Source organism: Lepidochelys kempii, chromosome 2 (genome assembly GCF_965140265.1).
Source record: "Lepidochelys kempii isolate rLepKem1 chromosome 2, rLepKem1.hap2, whole genome shotgun sequence".
Taxonomy (NCBI): domain Eukaryota; kingdom Metazoa; phylum Chordata; order Testudines; family Cheloniidae; genus Lepidochelys; species Lepidochelys kempii.
Window position 1 is genome coordinate 39,887,297 of NC_133257.1, and position 19,936 is coordinate 39,907,232.

General features: G+C 42.6%; 1 protein-coding gene across 11 annotated transcripts in view; it reads right to left on the bottom strand.

Annotated features, from left to right (window-relative positions):
• The window catches only part of VPS13B (vacuolar protein sorting 13 homolog B), a 921,287-nt gene that overhangs the window by 369,787 nt on the left and 531,564 nt on the right, over positions 1-19,936 (bottom strand). For 10 of the 11 annotated variants that reach the window (XM_073330465.1, XM_073330462.1, XM_073330464.1 and 7 more), the window contains exon 24: positions 12,881-13,101. In XM_073330465.1, coding sequence (XP_073186566.1) covers positions 12,881-13,101 — 221 coding nt within the window. Of the gene's footprint in view, positions 1-11,796; positions 12,197-12,880; positions 13,102-19,936 lie in introns of those variants that run through there. The other variant, XM_073330472.1, reaches the window with a different exon arrangement.

Here is a 19,936-nt window from a genome sequence, read left to right on the forward strand (position 1 = left end):
TATGACTCAAAACCAGATTAATTTATTTAAACTGACACAATAACACACTAATGGAATCAAGATAAGTGATTAGATCAGGGGTGGGCAAACTGCGGCCCGTGGGCTGCATTCGGCCCATCAGGCCTTTTAATTCGGCCCTCGAGCTCCAGCTGGGGAGCGGGGTTGGGAGTTTGCCACGCGGCTCCTACACATGGGGCAGCCAGGTTTCTCTCCGCATTCTGCCCCCACCCCAAGCATCACTTCCCACAGCTCCCACTGGCCGGGAACTGTGGCCAAAGGGAACTGCAAGGACGGTGCCTGCGGACAGGGCAGCACACAGAGCCGCCTGGCCGGTGCTGCGCCTCTGTGTTGGAGTCATAGGGGGGCATGCCGCTGCTTCCGGGAGCTGCAGGGGTGGCATCAGCAGATGGGACAGCACGCAGAGCCACCTGGTTGCACCTCCACATAGGAGCTGGAGGAGGGACATGCCGCTGCTTCCGGGAGCTGTTTGAGATAAGTGCTGCCAGAAGCCTGCACCCCTGAATCCCCCCTGTCCCCAGCCCCCCTACCCCAGCACCCTCCTGCACCCCAAACCCTTCATCCCCAGCCCCACCCCAGAGCCCGCAACCCCTCCCACCAATTTCGTGAGCATTCATAGCCTGCCATACAATTTTTATATCCAGATGTGCCCCACAGGCCAAAAAGTTTGCTTACCCCTGGATTAGAGCCTCTGAAAGTTTAGGAAAAAGGAATTAGAAGTGACCAGATTATTTGCTTTAAAAAAAGTTGTTTTAGGATATTGAGTGCATGGCATGGCAACAAAATTAAGAAATTAACACTACAGTGGCTTTTGTGAATAGTTTATGACCTATAAGGTCTACAGTCTGAAGGTCAGAGCAGCATGAAAGCCTGAGCCACAATCACCATCATGTGAGTGGGTATAATACTGTTTAAGTCAGTATTATGAAGATGAATATGGAATAAGGCAGACTCCAAAGGATGTAAAATTGTGCAATATTATTCCATACAAAAATATGTAAAAATATTGTTAAGGTTGCAAAGTGAAGCTCTCAAAAGTCTTGAAATGCCAAAATTAAAGTTGTCTGCACTTCATTATTCTGCCTCTTTCTGAATATGCCTTTACAGCATCATATTCATTGTGCAGCCTGGATGGACCTTGTTCAATTATGGTTGCTGTTCAATGTTTAATTTTTATCCTTATTGCTCAGTGTGTGATCCCCTGCCAATTTCATCACACATCATCCAACCTACACACTTTGAACCCTAGTCTCATCCATTGCATAAAGTGGAGGGCATGTAGTGAATGAGGCAGAGTCTATAATGTGGGCTTGGAGAATGTGCAGTGAATGGGGTAGGGGACCACATATTGAGGATTAAATAAATAAATAAATTCAGAACATTTGCCTTGCACACCGACCATCATCCAATATGTGCACTAAATGAAGCAATGGGGAAAAAAGAGCATTTGATTAAAGCGCACGTTGTTATGCATGTGCACAAGTGACAATGTACAGATTACCCCAGCAACCACAACTTTATCATTTCCAGACTTAGGCCCTGATCCGGCAAATCTTTATATATATGAGAGTAAGTGTTTATGAGATGGGGACTTATAAAAAATGGGTACCTACCTTATACAGTAACTGGAGTTCTTCATAATGAGTGGTCCCTGTGTGTATTCCACTCAAGGTGTATATGCAACTGTGGCGCCTGAGACCAAAATATTTTTGTTAGCAGTGTCCCTACTCCTTGTGCTCCAAGCTGAGGATTTAAGGGCAGTGCAGACAACCACTCTCCAGTTCCTCTTCTACCAGGAATATTCTAAGGATAAGGATCCAAAGCTCAAGGGAAGGAGAGGTGATGGTGGAATACACATAAGGTATGTTGACACTGCGGTTCGGAGCAAGCCTCCCATCTTGAGTAAACAGACTCATGCTAGTGGGGTTTAACCTAGTACGCTAAAAATAGCAGTGTGGACATTGCATCACTGATAGAGGCTCAGGCTAGCTACCCAAGATTGGATCTAGGGGGTAGGCTGGGCTTGAGCTCAGACAGCGAGCCTGAGCCTCTGATGGTACAGCAACATCCACACACCTATTTTTAGTGAACTAGCACAAGCCCCACTAATGTCTCCCCTGACTGGGAGGTTCACCCCAGCTGCAGCATAGACACACCCATAGGGACCACACATCCCGAAGAACTCCAGTTACTGTACAAGGTAGTAATCATTCTTTCTTTCTTTCTCAAGTCGTGGTTGCTACATGTATTTCACTCAAGATGACTCAAAAGCAGTATTCACTAAGAAGGAGGGTGCAAGCAACTTGGCTGTACCCTCCGACTGAAGAAATACTTTGCCAAAGGGGGCCCCTGCTGTTGAAGCTGGCACCAAGGCATAATGTCTCACAAAGCTAACATTGCTGCCCTACATATCTTGAGAACAGGGACATGTTGTAGGAAAGCTACAGAGGCTGCCTGAACCCTAGTGAAATGTACCGTCCCATCTTGTGGGGGAGGATTGCAGTCTATTTATAGCAAAGCAAGATGTAGCCCAAAATCCATGTAGAAAGTCTCCATGAGGAGACAGCTTCTCCTCCCATACATTCAGCCAAGGAGACAAATATTTTAGGGGATTTCCTGATGAACGTTGTTCTCTCTAGGTAGGAAGCTCAGGCTCATCGGACATCCAAAGTGTGGAGCTTCATGGTTTTCTTTCTGACATGTGGCTTTGGGTATAAGACAGGTAAAGAGGATGACATGGTTTAGGTGGAACTCTGAGCTCACCTTTGGAACAAACTTGGGATGTAATCGTAAGGAAAACGTTATCCTTATAGAAGACTGTATATAGAGGGTCTGTCATAAGGGCTCCCAGTTCTTCCACTCTCCTCGTTGAGATAATTGTGACAAGAAAGGCAATTTTCATGGATAGATGACTGAAAGCATATATGAGGACAAAGGTTCAAAAGGGGGATTTGTTAATGCAAATAGAACTAGATTGCCATCCCATACTGGGGCTGGTTTCAGTACTGGAGAAATGGCTCTGAAAAGGCCTTTAAATAACTATATGGAGACCAGATGGGTGACGATTCCATAGTTGTTCACCGGGGTTCAAAGGCAGTAATAGCTTCTAAGTGTACCGAAAGAAGCTGAACGACAATCCAAACATTTTCAGAGAAAGGAAATAGTCCAACATAGTTGGGATCTCCCCAAACCCTCTGGGGATCACTGATGATGCTGACACCATGTGGAAAATTTCTTTCATTTTGCTGTATAGCATTTGGTCACAGAGTACCTTGGGATATGTGCTCATCTAGGTGGGCTCCCCCAACCTAACAGAGAGGCATCTGTAATCAACTTTTGGTGGGTGGAGGAGAGATGAACAGAATCCCTACATATATTGTCTCCATATTTTTCCAGTAGGTGAGTGAGGCTAGTATCCTGTTGGGGAGCAAAATCAACTTGTTTAGACTGTGTCTGTCTGGGACAGAGGCTATCTGTAACCAAGCCTGAAGACATTGAAGATAAAGTTTCCCACAAGGTCTCTCATATGTACATGAAAAAATGTGGCTTAGGAGGGTGAGATAGGATCTCACTATTGTTTGGGGGCTCCCGCAGCATTGATATGATGAGCATCATCATAGCCTGGAACCAGTCATGAAATAGGTATGTCCTGGCAGTATCTGAGTGCAGAGTTGTTCCAATAGAGTCTATAGTCTGTATGGGGTTATAGTGGATTTTTCTGCACTTACTCAGGGTCCTAATTATTGTAAAAGGCCAAGTAAGGATAGAGTTGCTACCTGAACTTCCTAGCATGACTTCCCTGTGAGCAACCAGTTGTCCTGGTAAGGGAACACTAATATGTCCTCATGACACAGGTGCAGAAACTCTCCTGATAATACCTTCATGAACTCTCTCAGGTTATGTCTGCACTGCAATTAAAAACCTGCAGTGTAGACTTCCAGGCTCAGGCTGGATCCTAAACTCTAGGACCCTGTGAGGTGGTTCTAGATAAGTGGCAGGAACTGTCTGCAAGCCTCATATACTCTCCCAACCTCGCAGGATCCTAGTTTTGGTAAGGCAGTGGTTCTCAGTACCAGCGATTCCTTCTCCAGGTCGATCGGTACCATCAGTGCTGGAGGCATCCAATTACTTCTTTCCCTCACTAGTACCAAGGACAGTCCCAGTACTGCTACTTCAGTAGATAGCAGCCTCTGAACCTTTTTGGTTTTCAGTGCTGAGGGATGAGTACTCAACTCCTGACACACCCGTACTGGAATGCATAGCCTTGCTTGACTGAGTGGGTCAGGGAAAAAGTCCTTTTCTTTGAGGATTTAGAAGTGGGTTTCTCACATATGTTGTTGTGGAGGTGTTCATTCTTATCCTCTTCGTGTTTCCCATTTTCTGTTAGAGTTCTTAACTCTGCTTACAGGGGTCCTGGAGCCGGAGACAACCGTGTTCAAAAGGGCACAGGCTGGGGTTGGACTCTTGTCTCATCAAGCAATCCATCAGGAATATTTGAAGTCTGAACTCACAGTATTGATGAGTTTGGCTACTGAAAGTCTCACAGATGCTACAGTTGGAGGGAATATGTGGTTTTCTGAGGCAACAGACATATATGTCAGGGCTGTAACTGGCCATGAGGGTCCAAAGACAAAGGACCCAGTTCTTGAAACCTGGGGCTGTGGGCATGCTAGGTACCCAGTACCCAGAGATGGAGGTCACCCACGAAGCTCTGTAAGAGGCTTAGCTAAAACTAAAACTAAGCTAACAAAGTTCTATTTGCAACTATTTAAAACTAATAAAACAAAGAACACCAAGTAAAGCTACAGACACTAGAGAAGTTCCACCTCAGACCGCAGGTGGAAGAAAGGAACAGGAGAGGTGGTCAGTTCCCACCATGCCTTATACTCTTGACTGGGAGTATGGACAGTAGGGTGCATTTGCAAAGCAATGCACATTGTAAACAAAACATTTTCCAGTCTCAGGTGCATGGGGCACATGCACTCCATGAATGGAACACACACAGAGGCACCCACTTGAAGAACCACCTTTGGCAAAACAAAAAAGCAAAAAAATCTGCAGGAGTAAAAAGAATGCAGGCAGAAGTCCAGTAGTAGAGAGGAGGCTATCTAGTTTATTGCAATGAATGCAGCATGTAAAATTACCTGCCTTGTGGGGAGGTAGCTTATGCGTGCATTAGGCACAAGCAACTCATGGCCCTCAAAGGCCGAGTACGGGCTCTTGAGACTAGAGTGGCTGAACTGGAGGAACCAAGGGATACAAAGAGGTACACTAGATGAGACTTTTCGGGACACAGTAAAGTGGCCCCACCTCCAGTCTGACAGCCTCTGTGCTGTCAAGGAGGATGAAAGTTTCAGGGAAGGAGAACATCAAATTGGAGTGGAGGGAAACGATCCCACAGTTGAGACCCTCCTTTCAGATGATTTGATGGTATCCTCTCACACTGAGGATACCCCTCTGGGGGGAAGGAATCCCAGTTGTTAGGAAGAGAATGTTAATAGTAATGGAGGATTTATTAGAAATACAGATAACTGGTTTGTGATGATTGGGAGAATCGCATGATGAATTGCCAACCAGATGCAAAGATTGAGGATCTTCGAAGATATCTGAACAGACATGTGCAGTGCTGGGTAGGAGCCAATGGTTGTGGAACAGACAGGTACCAACAACATAGGGAAAATTGGAGGAGAGGTACTGGAGGCCAAATTTAAGCTGTGAGGTAATAGATTGATGTCCGAGACCTCCATGGTAGCATTCTCTGAAATGCTTCCGATTCCACACACAGGGCCAGCTAGAACTGCAGGGTCTCAATGGATGGATGATACAATGGTGTCGGGAGGAGCGTTTTAGGTTTATTAGGAACTGGGGATCCTTTTAGGAAAAGAGGAGCCTATGCTGGAATGATGGGCTCCACCTAAACCAAGACTGCTGGCATGTAAAATTGAAAAGGATTGCAGAGAAGTTTTTAAACTATGGGCTGGAGAAAGCTGACAGGTGCAGAGGAGCATATGGTTTGGTCAGAGGCAATCCTTAGGGGAAGATCTACTAATGAACTATTAACGGGGTTTCTCTATATCCTAGTGAAGAGGAGAGGATAGAAGTAGATAAAGTACAGCTAGGAGCTGAAGAGAAACAGTGCAACGAAAAAGAGTCCCATTCAATTACATCACATGAAGGCAGACAAGTAAATATTGACAAATTTCATAAGTGTATGCATACAAATGAAAGAAGTCTAAATACTAAGCCCTGGTCTACACTACGAGTTTAGGTCGAATTTAGCAGCGTTAGATCGATTTAACCCTGCACCTGTCCACATGACGAAGTCATTTTTGTCAATTTAAAGGGCTCTTAAAATTGATTTCGGTATTCCTCCCCCATGAGGGGATTAGCGCTGAAATTGACATCACCAGGTCGAATTTGGGGTAGTGTGGACACAATTTGATGGGTATTGGCCTCTGGGAGCTATACCAGAGTGTTCCATTGTGACTGCTCTGGACAGCACTTTCAACTTAGATGCACTAGCCAGGTAAAGCACCAGGAACTTTTGAATTTCATTTCCTGTTTGGCCAGCGTGGCGTGACCATGCAGAGCTCATCAGCAGAGTGACCATGCAGTCCCAGAATCACAAAAGAGCTCCAGCATGGACCGAACGGGAGGTACTGGATCTGATCGCTGTATGGGGAGACGTATCCATGTTATCAGAACTCCGTTCCAAAGACAAAATGCCAAAATATTTGAAAAAAATCTCCAAGGGAATGAAGGACAGAGGCTATAACAGGGACCAGCAGCAGTGCCGCATGAAAATTAAGGAGTTCAGGCAAGGATGCCAAAAAACCAAACAGGCAAACGGCCACTCTTGGTCAGAACCCAGACATGCGGCTTCTATGATGAGCTGCATGGTCCTGGTGTTTGCGGGCATTCAAGCAACATCCGTTCTTTATCTCTCTGTGTTATCCTCAGGAGAGTGATATTATTCATGGTCACCTGGTTGAAATAGGGGAATTTTATTAGCAGGACATTCAGAGGTGGCCGTTCCTGATGGGCTATTTGCCTGTGGCTGAAAAGAAATCATCCCCGCTTTTAGACATGCGGTGGGGGGGCATTCACGCTGAGCTGTTTGCGTTTGGCTGGCAGGGATCTTCCCTGATACTAGTCATGCGATGGGAGGAAGGGTGAAGCGATCATCCCAGAGAACTGGGTGCAGGGGGTGTGGTTTAGTTGGGTTTGTGCTGCACGTTAACCCGAAAACCGCAGCCCCTACTTTTAAATGGCCAACCCAATGGGTGCTTGGTATGAGAAAGGAGGGCACTGCTGTTTGAAACCATTCATCGTGAAAGAGTCTACCCATTGTTCTCTAAAATGTGTCTTTTAAAATACTACTCTCTCTTTTTTTCCTCCCGCAGCTGCAAATGTTTCAGCGCTCCCCCTATCATCTCCGTCCCAGAGGCCAGAGCAGATAAGAAGGCAAAAAAAACCACACTCATGATGAAATGTTCTCTGAGTTCATGCAGTTCTCCCGCACTGAAAGAGCTCAGCAGAATGCATGGAGGCAGACAATTGCAGAGTCCAGGAAAGCAGAAAATGAACGTGGGGAGAGGTGGTTAGAGCAAGATGATAGGTGGTAGCAGCGTGATGAGAGGAGGCAGGAGGCAATGCTGAGGCTACTGGAGGATCAAACTGATATGTTTCGGCATATGGTTGAGCTGCAGGAAAGGCAGCATGAGCACAGACCGCCGCTGCAGCCGCTGTGTAACTGCCTTCCCTCCTCCCCAAGTTCCATCTCCTCCTCACCCAGCTGCCCAAGAATGCAGTGGGGGGGCCCTCCTGGCACCCAACCACTCCACCCCAGAGGACTGCCCAAGCAACAGAAGGCTGGCATTCAATAAGTTTTGAAGTGCAGTGTGGCCTTGTCCTTCCCTCTTCCCCTCCTGGGCTACCTTAGCAGTTATCCCCCTATTTATGTGACGAATTAATAAAGAATGCATGAATTTGAAACAATGACTTTATTGCCTCTGCAAGCAGTGATCGAAGGGTGGGAGGGTGGTTGGCTTACAGGGAAGTAGAGTGAACCAAGGGGGAGGGTTTTCATCAAGGAGAAACAAACTGAACTCTCACACCGTAGCCTGGCCAGTCATTAAACTGGTTTTCAAAGCTTCTCTGACGCGCAGCACTTCCTGCTGTGCTCTTCTAACCGCCCCGGTGTCTGGCTGCACGTAATCAGCAGCCAGAAGATTTGCCTCAACCTCCCACCTTGCCATAAATATCTCCCGCTTACTCTCACAGCGATTGTGGAGCACACAGCAAGCAGCAATAACAATGGGAATATTGGTTTCGCTGAGGTCTAACCGAGTCAGTAAACTGCACCAGCATGCTTTTAAACATCAAAATGCACATTCTACCACCATTCTGCACTTGCTCAGCCTATAGTTGAACAGCTCCTTACGACTGTCCAGGGCCCCTGTGTATGGCTTCATGAGCCATGGCATTAAGGGGTAGGCTCGGTCCCCAAGGATAACTATAGGCATTTCAACATCCCCAATGGTTATTTTCTGGTCTGGAAAGTAAGTCCCTTCCTGCAGCTGTTCAAACAGACCAGAGTTCCTGAAGATGTGAGCATCATGTACCTTTCCCGGCCATCCCACGTTGACATTGATGAAACGTCCCTTGTGATCCGCCAGTTCTTGCAGCACCATTGAAAAGTACCCCTTGCAGTTTATGTACTGGCTGCTGCCAAGGTGGTCTGGTCCCAAGATAGGGATATGCGTTCCGTCTATCGACCCACCACAGTTAGGGAACCCCATTGAAGCAAAGCCATCCACTATGACCTGCACATTTCCCAGAGTCACTACCTTTGATAGTAGCAGCAGCTCAGTGATTGCATTGGCTACTTGGATCACAGCAGCCCCCACAGTAAATTTGCCCACTCCAAATCGATTCCCGACTGACCAGTAGCTGTCTGGCCTTGCAAGCTTCCAGAGGGCTATCGCCATTCACTTGTGAACTGTGAGGGCTGCTCTCATCTTGGTATCCTTGCGCTTCAGGGCAGGGAAAAGCAAGTCACAAAGTTCCATGGAAGTGCCCTTACGCATGTGAAAGTTTCGCAGTCACTGGCAATCATCCCAGACCTGCAACACTATGCAGTGCCACCACTCTGTGCTTGTTTCCTGGGCTCAGAATTGGCGTTCCACAGCATAAGCCTGTCCCATTGCCACCAGGATGTCCAAATTGCCGGGACCCGTACTTTGAGAGAAGTCCGTGTCCATGCCCTCATCAATCTCGTCACCACGCTGCCGTCGCTTCCTCGCCTGGTTTTGCAAGTTCTGGTTCTGAATGTACTGCAGGATAATGCGCGAGGTGTTTACAATGCTCATAACTGCCGCGGTGATCTGAGTGGGCTCCATGCTTGCCGTGGTATGGCGTCTGCAGGAAAGCAGAGTTGCAGCGGAAGCAGTAGATGACGATGGTTAGCAGGCCTACTGCACCGTCCGCTGCCAGCAACACCAGGACACAACAGCGCTGGTGTCAGTGAGCTGAGCTGAGCGGGCTGCACGCTTGCCATGGTATGGCGTCTGTAGGAGAGCAGGAAAGCAGAGTTGCAGTGGAAGCGGTGGCTGATGACTGCAAGGTGGATTCAGGAGAGCAGAGTTGCAGCAGAAGTGGGAGCCCATGACAGCCAACATGGAGAAATTCGCTATCGAGACAAGAGCAGCAGAGCAGCGTTGCAGCAGAAGCGGTGGTTCGATGATGACAGTTAGCAGTCCTACTGCACCGTCTGCTGAAAGTAGCATTGCATCCGCACGGAAAAAAGGCGCAAAACGATTATCTGCCATTGCTTTCACGGAGGGAGGCACGACTGACGACATGTACCCAAAACCACCCGCGACAATGTTTTTGCTCCATCGGGCACTGGGAGCTTAACCCAGAATTCCAATGTGCGGCGGAGACTGCGGGAACTGTGGGATAGCTACCCACAGTGCAACACTCCAAAAGTAGACGCTAGCCACGGTACTGTGGACGCACTCCACCGACTTAATGTGTTAAGTGGAGACACACACAATCGACTGTATAAAATAACTTCCTAAAAAATTGACTTCTATAAATTCAACCTAATTTCGTAGTATAGACATACCCTTTAAGATGGGTGAACTTGAGTGCCTGCTATCAAATGAGGATATTGACACAACAAGCAACACAGAAACTTGGTGGAATGATGGCAATCAATGGGACATGGCAATGCCAGGGTATAAAATGTATAGGAATGACAAAGTAGGTTTTGCAGGTGGAGGAGTAGCACTATATGTGAAAGAAAAAGTCAAATATAGTAAAATCTTAAATGAAGCCAGCTGTATCATAGATTCCCTAGAGACAGAAATTTCATGCTTGAATAATAAGAGTATAGCATTAAGAATACACTACCAACCACCTGACCAGGATGGTGATGGTGATTTTGAAATGCTCAGAGAGATTAGAGAGGCTTTCAAAATAAAAAACCCAATAATAATGAGGGATTTCAACTATCCCCACATTGACTAAGTATGTCTCCTCAGGAAGGGATGCAGAGATAAAGTTTGTCAACACCATTAATGATTGCTTTTTGGATCAGCTAGTCCTGGAACCAACAAGAGGGGAGACAATTCTTCTTTTAGTTCTAAGTAGAGCACAGGATCTGGTCCAAGAGGTGAATATAGCTGAACAGCTCAGTAACAGCAACCATAATATAAATAAATTTAACATCCTTGTGGGGGGGAGCGGAAATACAAAAGAAGCCTCCCACCGGAGCATTTAATTTCAGAAAGCCGAACTACACAAACATTAGGAAGCTAGTTAAATGGAATAAAAAACAACAGTCACAAAAGTAAAATGCCTGCAAGCTGCACAGAAACTTTTTAAAAGCTCCATAATTGAGGCTCAAATTAAATGTATACCCCAAATTAAAAGAAATAGTAAGAGGACTGAAAATGGTTAAACAACGGAGTAAAATTGGTGGAAAGAGGGGTAAATAGCAAGGTGGGAAAGTATGCAGGTGATACAAAATTACTCAAGATAGTTAATTCCAAAGCAGACTGCTAAGAGTTATAAAGGAATAGCACAAAACTGGGTGACTGGGCAACAAAACGATACACGAAAATTCAGTGATGATAAATACAAAGTATTGCATATTGGAAAACATAATCCCAACTATACATACAAAATGATGGGATCTAAATTAGCAGTTACCACTGAAGAAAAATATCTTGGAGTCATGGTGGATAGTTCTCTGAAAACATCCTCTCAATGGGGAGCAGCAGTCAAAAATGCTAAGAGTACGTTAGGAACCTTTAGAAAGGGATAAATAATAAGACATTAAATATCATAATGCCACTATGTAAATCCATGGTACACCCACACCTTGAATGTGTGTCGAGTTCTAGTCTCAAAATTATATATTAGAAATGGACAAGTTAGAAGGAAGAGTAGCAAAAACAATTAAATGTGTGGAACAGCTTCCATGTGAGGAGGGGTAAACAAGACTGGGACTGTTCAGCTTAGAAAACAGATGACTAAGTGTGGAAATGATAGAGGTCTATAAAATCATGAATGGCATGGAGAAAGTGAATAAGGAAGTGTGATTTACCCCTTCACATAACACAAGAACAAGGGTCACCCAATGAAATTGATATGTGGCAGGTTTAAAACATAAAAAAGGAAGTACTTCTTTACACCATGCACAGTCAACTTGTGGAATTCATTGCCAGGGAATGTTGTGAAGGCCAAAAGTATAACTGGGTTCAAAAAGGAATTAGATAAGTTCATGGAGGATACTAGCTACTAGCCAAGATGGTCGGGGATACAACCACATGCTCTGGATAAGCCTAAACCTCTAACTGCTGGGAATGGACAACAAGGGATGGATCACCTGATAATTGCCCTGTTCTGTTCATTCCTTTTGAAGCATCTGGCGCTGGCAGAAGTCAGGACACTGGGCTAGATGGACCACTGGTTTGACCCAGTACGGCCATTCTTATGACATACTTTTATTTTATTAAGCACTAATAGTTGAAAAATCCTTCAAGAATCTTCTTCACTGGGCTACCCACTGTGTCTCTTTTATCTGTCTTGTCTCATTGATAGCTAGCTTTTTGAAGAAGAAATTGTCGGAATGCAGTGTCTTGTGCAGTACCACTCACATTGACGGTGCCTGAATTATAATCATCAATAACAAGAGGTGACAACTTCATCAGAACTAGAATTAAGATGATACAACTGACAACAAAAACATTATTAAACACAGTTCAGTGCATTGAAAATTTGCATAGAAAATCTCTCCTATTTGGAGTGACTTCAGGCTGCTGTAGAGTAACTTGTATCTAACTCAATTAAAATGCAGTTTTCAGTAGTACATGTAACATACCTACCTTTTAAAGAATACATTTATGGTGAAAATCTGCATTCTTTTAAACAATTCCCTTTCAGTTTTCCCCTTTAATAAAGGATATCAAAGCTTGTTTGAAAACATTCCATGCTGAATGAGAGACTGTGGGAGAATTTGATCAATTTGATCATTAGACCATTTCAACAAATTTATTCAAGACAGTTGAACAGTGCTTCAGCATTTAACAATAGTACATCTGCAACTGATTTCATTCCATCAGCCAAAAGATGCATTTATGCTGTAGCTATTACATTTTGAGAAGAGTTTAAATTACAAAACTTGAGAGAGCTTCAAAGCAAATCTACTCTAAGTACCCTGATCTTGATGGCCCAATTTAAAAAAAAATTAAGATGTTTAATAAAAGAGAACCTCCTCAACAAAATGCAGAACAATTGTACTTAATTCAAGTTATTTTTAATTTCCTTTCATAAATCAATTAAATATACCAACCTGGGGGTTGGAGCATTTTATTTCAAGTGACTCAAGGTCGACATGGAGGCAAACAACAAACGAGTGTCTGGATTCTGGCCCTGAGGCCAGTAGTTTTTGTGAAGTGACAGCTAGAGTAGAAGTACAGCCCATGGGTTCCACTAAATTAAGTGTCATTTGTTGTCCAAGAAGAGTATACACACTGAAATGATGCAGACTGATTGTCCAAGGGAAGGCATCACCTGGTGATTAAAGAGAAAAAATAGTTTTATAACTGCATGCCTCTAAATGTTAAGTGATGATTTTTTCTCAACATTATTCAAATAGTAAGTAATAAATGAAATTCAGAATGGGCCTGATCCAAAACGCACTGCAATTAATAGAAGTCTTCAATGGGCACTTGGACCAGGTCCCAAATCCTAATAAAATACCCTTTGATACGGAGTCTGGAGATAAAAAAAGAAAATCTGATTTGATTTTTCATTTCACACTGCAAATAAATCCGGCAGAACAATGTTAAAGGACAATACCTTGTTGATTTACTTGATTTTTCAGCACCGTGTTTTTAAAAATCCACCTCAATACATTAAAACTAAGTGAGCATATGTCTGCTGTAAATGTCTTGTATTGCCTTGTATCAAAGAGGTTTCCTTAATTAAGAGACCAGTCACCTCACTCGCGTTGAAAAATATCCAGCTCTGTGAGCAGGACCAGTGACTTCAGTTTATCAGTAGCAAAATTAGACTTTAGTCACACACACACTCTACAGTCTATGAAGTTTTTCATATAGCTACTACTGTGAATAGGAGTCCTGATGGAAGATTATCATTTTGCAAATTTAAGATTGTGAGTTGGAGGACTGAGATCCAGAAAAAGAGACCTTGGACCCTAAAGGACACTGACCAAATCCCAAAGAACACTCACAAGTGGTGAGGAAAACTCAGGCAGGGGATGGTGTACAAGTGTTTCTTATTTTGCATTAGGATGGCCACTCATGTATTCCCAGAATACTGGACATTCCTGTACTTTCAGGAATGGTATGCACCTGCTCTTGCCAGCATAACCCCTCCCCTGCCAGGGTGAACTCGGATGCACGATGTGTGCAATTTCCTACCACATACAGGTGCCATTTTGAAAAGTTCACCACACGGCCCCACTGGCATCAAGTTGCATGCGAGGTCATGCTGGTGGGGGCAGAGCAGTATGCTCTTCAAAATGGCATCCCCTATGCAATGCTGGACAAAACCAAAACAATCAGTTTTGTCTGAGTACCAGATGGGGGTGAAACCCTAGAAAAGCAGGACTGCTGGATTTAATACTGGACCAGTGGCCTACTTTGCATGGATTAAACTATAAACCAGAGGACCCAGGAGGGTGGAGTTCTGGGGATGGTGTGTGGAATTGGAGTTCGGCATTGGTCTTGGGGACTAGGAAAGCTGGACCATGGGATCCTAGATAGATAGTCCATGCCTAGAGTGAGCCTAGAGGCCGAACAGAGAGACAGTACCTGGAGCTCAGGAGAACATACATCCAGGGCTGGAATCTAAGCAAAGCTGTCTGGTGAGTGTCCAACAAGTGAAAACGCAACCAGCTCTGTGACATCCTTATATTTTTAATAGGGCTTATTCAGTTTGCAGGAGACACATGAGAAGTTCTCTTTCCTACAACAAATTAACAGGGCTGGGCTGGTGATGAGACTTTATTTGTCACAGCTTTGAGCAGGTGACTTTGTGGTAAGAAGAGACACAAGTTGGTCTCATGTCCCAAAGTGAGGCTTGGGAGAGTGGGCATATGATATCAGGTAATGGCAATTAAATACATGGGACTGGGCCTTTCCAGTGCATGGAGTTATAAAGCACCTTAACTGGTATGTCCAACTCACTAATTAATGGAGAGTTACATTGGAGATTTCCTGCTTGGGAATAGTCTGCAGTCCTGAGGTTCCTGTGGGGCTTCAAACAATACAGCTAAGCAATACCAGAAATTAAGTGTTGAGTTAACTGATGGTTAACTACTTAAACTATACTTAAAAAAAAAGATGAAGTTAGAATAAAGCTGAAGCCAGAAGTCTTCACCATGCTACTTTGGTAAGAGTTTGATTGGTGCTTCCAGAGGTGACACCAGCAATAACTCATTTATGGTCACTAGGATAGCCATAAAGCACTGCATGAGAACATACAAGAACTGAAAACTTTGAACTTATTCTAAAGTTATTTACAAACTGAAGAAAGGTTCCAAATTATGTACAAAATAAAATTCAGCTAGACTTGCTTTAAAATATTTTGTAAAGACTTCTGTTTACATATGTAAAATTCTCCAAAAAATTTAATTCATCCAAGAATTACAAAATATTAATTGTTTAGGATGGAAAACTGTTCAAAAATTTGAAGTAGATTCTAATGGCTTATTTATGAATTAAAATACATGATTTTTCCTTTCTCAGTGATCACCATAGTAATTCAATATTGGATATTTTTCAGTGACTAGTTAGAGATCACCCAAAAATAATATTTAATGTTCCTTATTCCACCACGCATACCATATCTACTTTAAACTGCCCAAGTGTTAGAGAAATTTTTGTTCTGTAGTTGTTTATAATGCTTTAATTTTGCCTTAATTATTTTGTTTTACTTTGGTGGCCAATATTCATTGTTGGGTGAATGAATGAAGGTTCAGAAACAATTTAAAGTGTCTACACTTCAAAAGAAATGTAATTCAAAATACATCTGTTTAAAATCCCACTTACTAGTACGTATGAAGGGAAGCCAGGCACCACTGTTTACAATAGCAGGAGCAGAAGAAATCTCTGAAGCCTTCCAACTGACCCTTCATATGAGTCATAGCCCTTCAGTGGGGCCAGTATTTCACCCTAGATCTTTTTTGAGCCAGAATATGAGATGAACATTGCAGATCCTCAATATGGCAAGAATGTTGCTAAAAATTCCTTTTACTCACAAACCTGAGATCTGGATAAAGCCTTATTTTTTCTTCTTTCAGATGATTTATAACTCAGTTACTTGAACTATTAGTGGACTTGAAAATTAATGCAAAAGATGGTAACAGTTATACTCAACTGGTTTAACAACTTCTTGTGTTTATAAATGCCACTTTTAGGATAGAAAGTCTTCTTCCTTACATTCCTCTCATCAAATGGGGTCTGCTCTGAGTCCTCTCCCTCGAAATTGTTCTGTTCAATGCCATATCCTCTATTATACCACATTTTAATGTGTCTTCCTTTAGGGCATCCCACCACTACTTCTTGGGTTAGCCTCTCTGTGTTTTTCCTTCAATCCTGATCTGTTGGCTTCTCTTACCCATGTAGTTGTCAGGACTGCACTTTACATGAACAAATATCTGAGCCGATACTCCCTTACTCTTTTATGTATGGGTTTTATTTTGAGCATGTCTCTAATATACACATTCCTCATGTAATCGGTCTTGCTTATACCACTAATCCATCTCAACATTCTCATTTCTGTGGAAGAGATCATTCGCTCATGTTTTTTCTTTGTTGCCCAACACCCAGCGCCACCCATTAAAACTAGATGGACACCGCTTTATAGACTTTTCTTTTTATTCTTACTGGTACTTTCCGCTTACCTCTCTCCATCAGAGCCAGGTATTTATTATCCTACCTCTAATTTTTCCTCCACTTCGTCAGATTTTGGAACCCAGATATTGAAACTTTGTATTTTTGGTATTGTTTGCTCACCTAGTTTCAAAGATAATTCTTCAGTGTGCACATTACTGAAATTACATACCCCTCCATTTATCAAGATCCTCTTCTAAGACTCTCTTTTTCCTCACTGCATAGAATGATATTATCTGCAAATAGCATGCACCAAGATGCTTCCTTCTGTATGTTCCTCTTGAGGGTATCCAGGATGAGTATAAACAAGAAATGGCTTAGTGCTGATTCCTGATGCACTCCCACCTTTACTGATAGTACATCTGTTTCACAACCATAAGTTCTGACTGTTGACTTTGCACCTACATACATGGCTTGAACAAGCTACACAAAAAGTTCTGGTAACATTTTCTCCCTCATACTCCACCAGATGAATTCTCTTGGAACTCAGCCAAAGTCCTTTTTGAGATCCATGAATGCCATGTGAATATTTTTCCTTTTCTCTATGTATTTTTCCACTAGTTTCATAAGTGCAAACATTGTCAACCTTCCTGGCATGAAGTCATACTGATTTGTGCTAATATTTACCTCACTTAGTCTTTTATCAATGACTCTCTCACACAGTTTCATCATATGATTAATCAGCTTAATACTTCTCTAATTTGTGCAGTTGCCATTGCCACTTATTCCCTTGCATATCAGCACCAAGATACTTTCCCTCCACTTATTTGGTGTCCTTTCCCATCTCATGATTAAACTGAACAGAGATGTTGGCAAATGGATGACTTCTATTCCAAGCTTTTTCAATGTCTCAATAGGGATCTATCTGGGCCTAAAGCCTTATTATTTTTCATCTCTTTTATAGTATTGGCCACTTCATCAGGTATGATAGGCTCCACTACACCAAAGTTCATCATTTTGAAGTTGCACTGCTCTCTTGGATACCTTTTCCATCGATCCTTTATGAGATATCATGAGTCAACACCATACCAGTTTCATTGTTGGTGAACCTTACTTCCTCTATATATCTGGTAATTCTGACCAATGATTTTGCTAGCCTATATGTTCTTTTCTCCCTTTTTTTGTTCTAAGTCTTGTGTAAAGTTTCTTGAAGACTTCTGCTTTTGCAACTATTGCTGGACCTTTTCTTCACATCCTTGTATTCCTTCAGGTTTCATTTGCTCCTAACTCCTTTTAAACTTTATCTTTTATCATTTGTACTTCTTCACTCTATCACTATGTTTGTTTTTGAATAAAGGCTTTCCAGTGTTGAAAAGTAGCATTTATATTTATTATTATTCATATGAAGTTACAGTAGAGAGATAGAATCCTCGAGAAACAACAATCCAGGAAAGCACTTTATAAAAACTTAGGCTTTTCCCTTGTGAAGGAGTAAAAGATATTAAACATCAAACAAGTCATTTACAATTAGAGAATCTGAATAGTTGTTCCATGGAACACTATATTTAATTCCAGTCACTTCAAATATTAAATAGACATACTGTATTCTCTTCCAAGCTAAACCATAGGGAACTAAGTGTTGTAAGGCCATACAGCCAGGCATTTCTGCTTTTATCCAGATTTTCAGGTTTTGATGCAGTTTCACTTGCGACTGTTCTGAGAACATTAAATTGCTGTGTTTGGAATGGTGAAGAGTTTGGCCACAGGTTGGTCCAACTTATCAACCATGTGCACAGATTATAATTAGTTTTATGTAAGAATTGTTTACTGCAGCTGGGATGATAAGACTTTATGATGGAAAAGACAGAGGTAGAGATAGCAATATAAAGAGACTCAGTAAGTTATGCTGTACAGTGCAAATACAGAAGATACATTTTGAAGGTTCTTTAATTTGAGCAATCAATGTCCCTCAGACAGACTGACCCAAAATCAAATGAGACTGTGAGCATAGGAGGGCAAGGGGAGGTATAAGTCTCAGTCTGTCCCACAACATGAGGGGTCATGGTAGTCGGTATAGTTGGATCTGGTACATCACAGGCTTAACGGTGAGTGGGTCCTTACGGGATGATGGGTGCAGTCAAAAATGAGTCCTGCCCGAAGCCCTCAGTTCGTGCTGGCAAATGCCAGTTCTTCAGCTTACTAGCTGGTACCAGAGTTGGTACTGTTGGATCCTTGCTTCTGTGTGCTTTACCCTCATAGTCGGAATGCTAACGTGTGCCTAAGTCTTTAGGACCCGAGTGTGAGGACTCTCACAATTTGGAAGGATATGGAGAAGGATCTTGTCTCTTGGGAGGAGATCTGGAAGGGGATCTGTTCCTGTGTCTGTGAGAGTGTCCCTTACTCTCATGAGATCACTGAGACAACAGGACTTGGTAATATTATCCAAGTTACATTAATTCTGAATTATAGTGCCATGCTTAATATGCTCTTTTGAATGTGACTACTCCTACAGCTTATAATTATCTCAGAGGAATCCTCTTGTCAGAGCTCTGGAAACAAAAAGATTTGAGTGTGGGAGTTGTTTCTGTTATATGTTGACATTTGGAGGTCAATAAGCCTTCCTGACAAAGTTGCAATATTCCTAGATGACAGGATGATTGTGCTATTTTTTCTTTTAAAGAAGTAAAAAAACATGTGAATAAGCAGATAGGAGTCAGAGTAACTACATAGTCTTGTAAGAAACTGGACATTTGCTTAGATCTTCTTTACGAAAGAATGAACAGTTCCAAAATAGCTTTCAGGAAGAGTAAGGTTACATGCATATGATTTCAGAGAAGGTAACATGTTTTAAGAATGACATGTCATCACTGGAGTCCTGTTCAAATATAGATAGTCATTTAGAGTCTCCCTAATAAAAGTCTATAAAAATTACTTACCTCTGCATGGAGAAAACAAAGAAGGTGACTTAAAAGTTTTGAAAATATTTTTTTATTAGTCTGTTTAAGGGGGGAGTTTTGGCATGGGAGAAAGCAACAGCTCCACTAGAGAATCAAAAATATCAAGATTGTGAGAACTTCTGTTTGGCATTATTCCCAGAGCACAAAGCCACACACAAATACATCCCTTACAGTAGGATTTATCCCAACCAAGGGGATTCATCTCTCTTTCTCGGACTGCTCCTTCCTTTCCGAGTCTGAGAAAATTTAAGTATGGCCTAATTTCATAAAAGGTTTAAAGGGCACTACCAGCTTAAAAAAATCACATTTCTGTTTAAACATATTTACTTTTTGTTGTTAATGTAACAAATAAGATTATTTTACCTGAAATAAATTAGGGGAAACATTTATTTCTCTAGTCCTGTTTACTTTGTGCATTTGACAGTACTTACAGTACTATTACACAGAGTTTCATTGTTTAAAAAATTCACTGAAATTTGTTTCCGCTGTTGTGCATGTGGAGGAGGAGAGACTCAGGTTGTTACAGAACAAAAGAGGAGGGAAAAGTCAATAAAAAATATAGGAAAATGTAGTTGTAAAACAACAAAAATT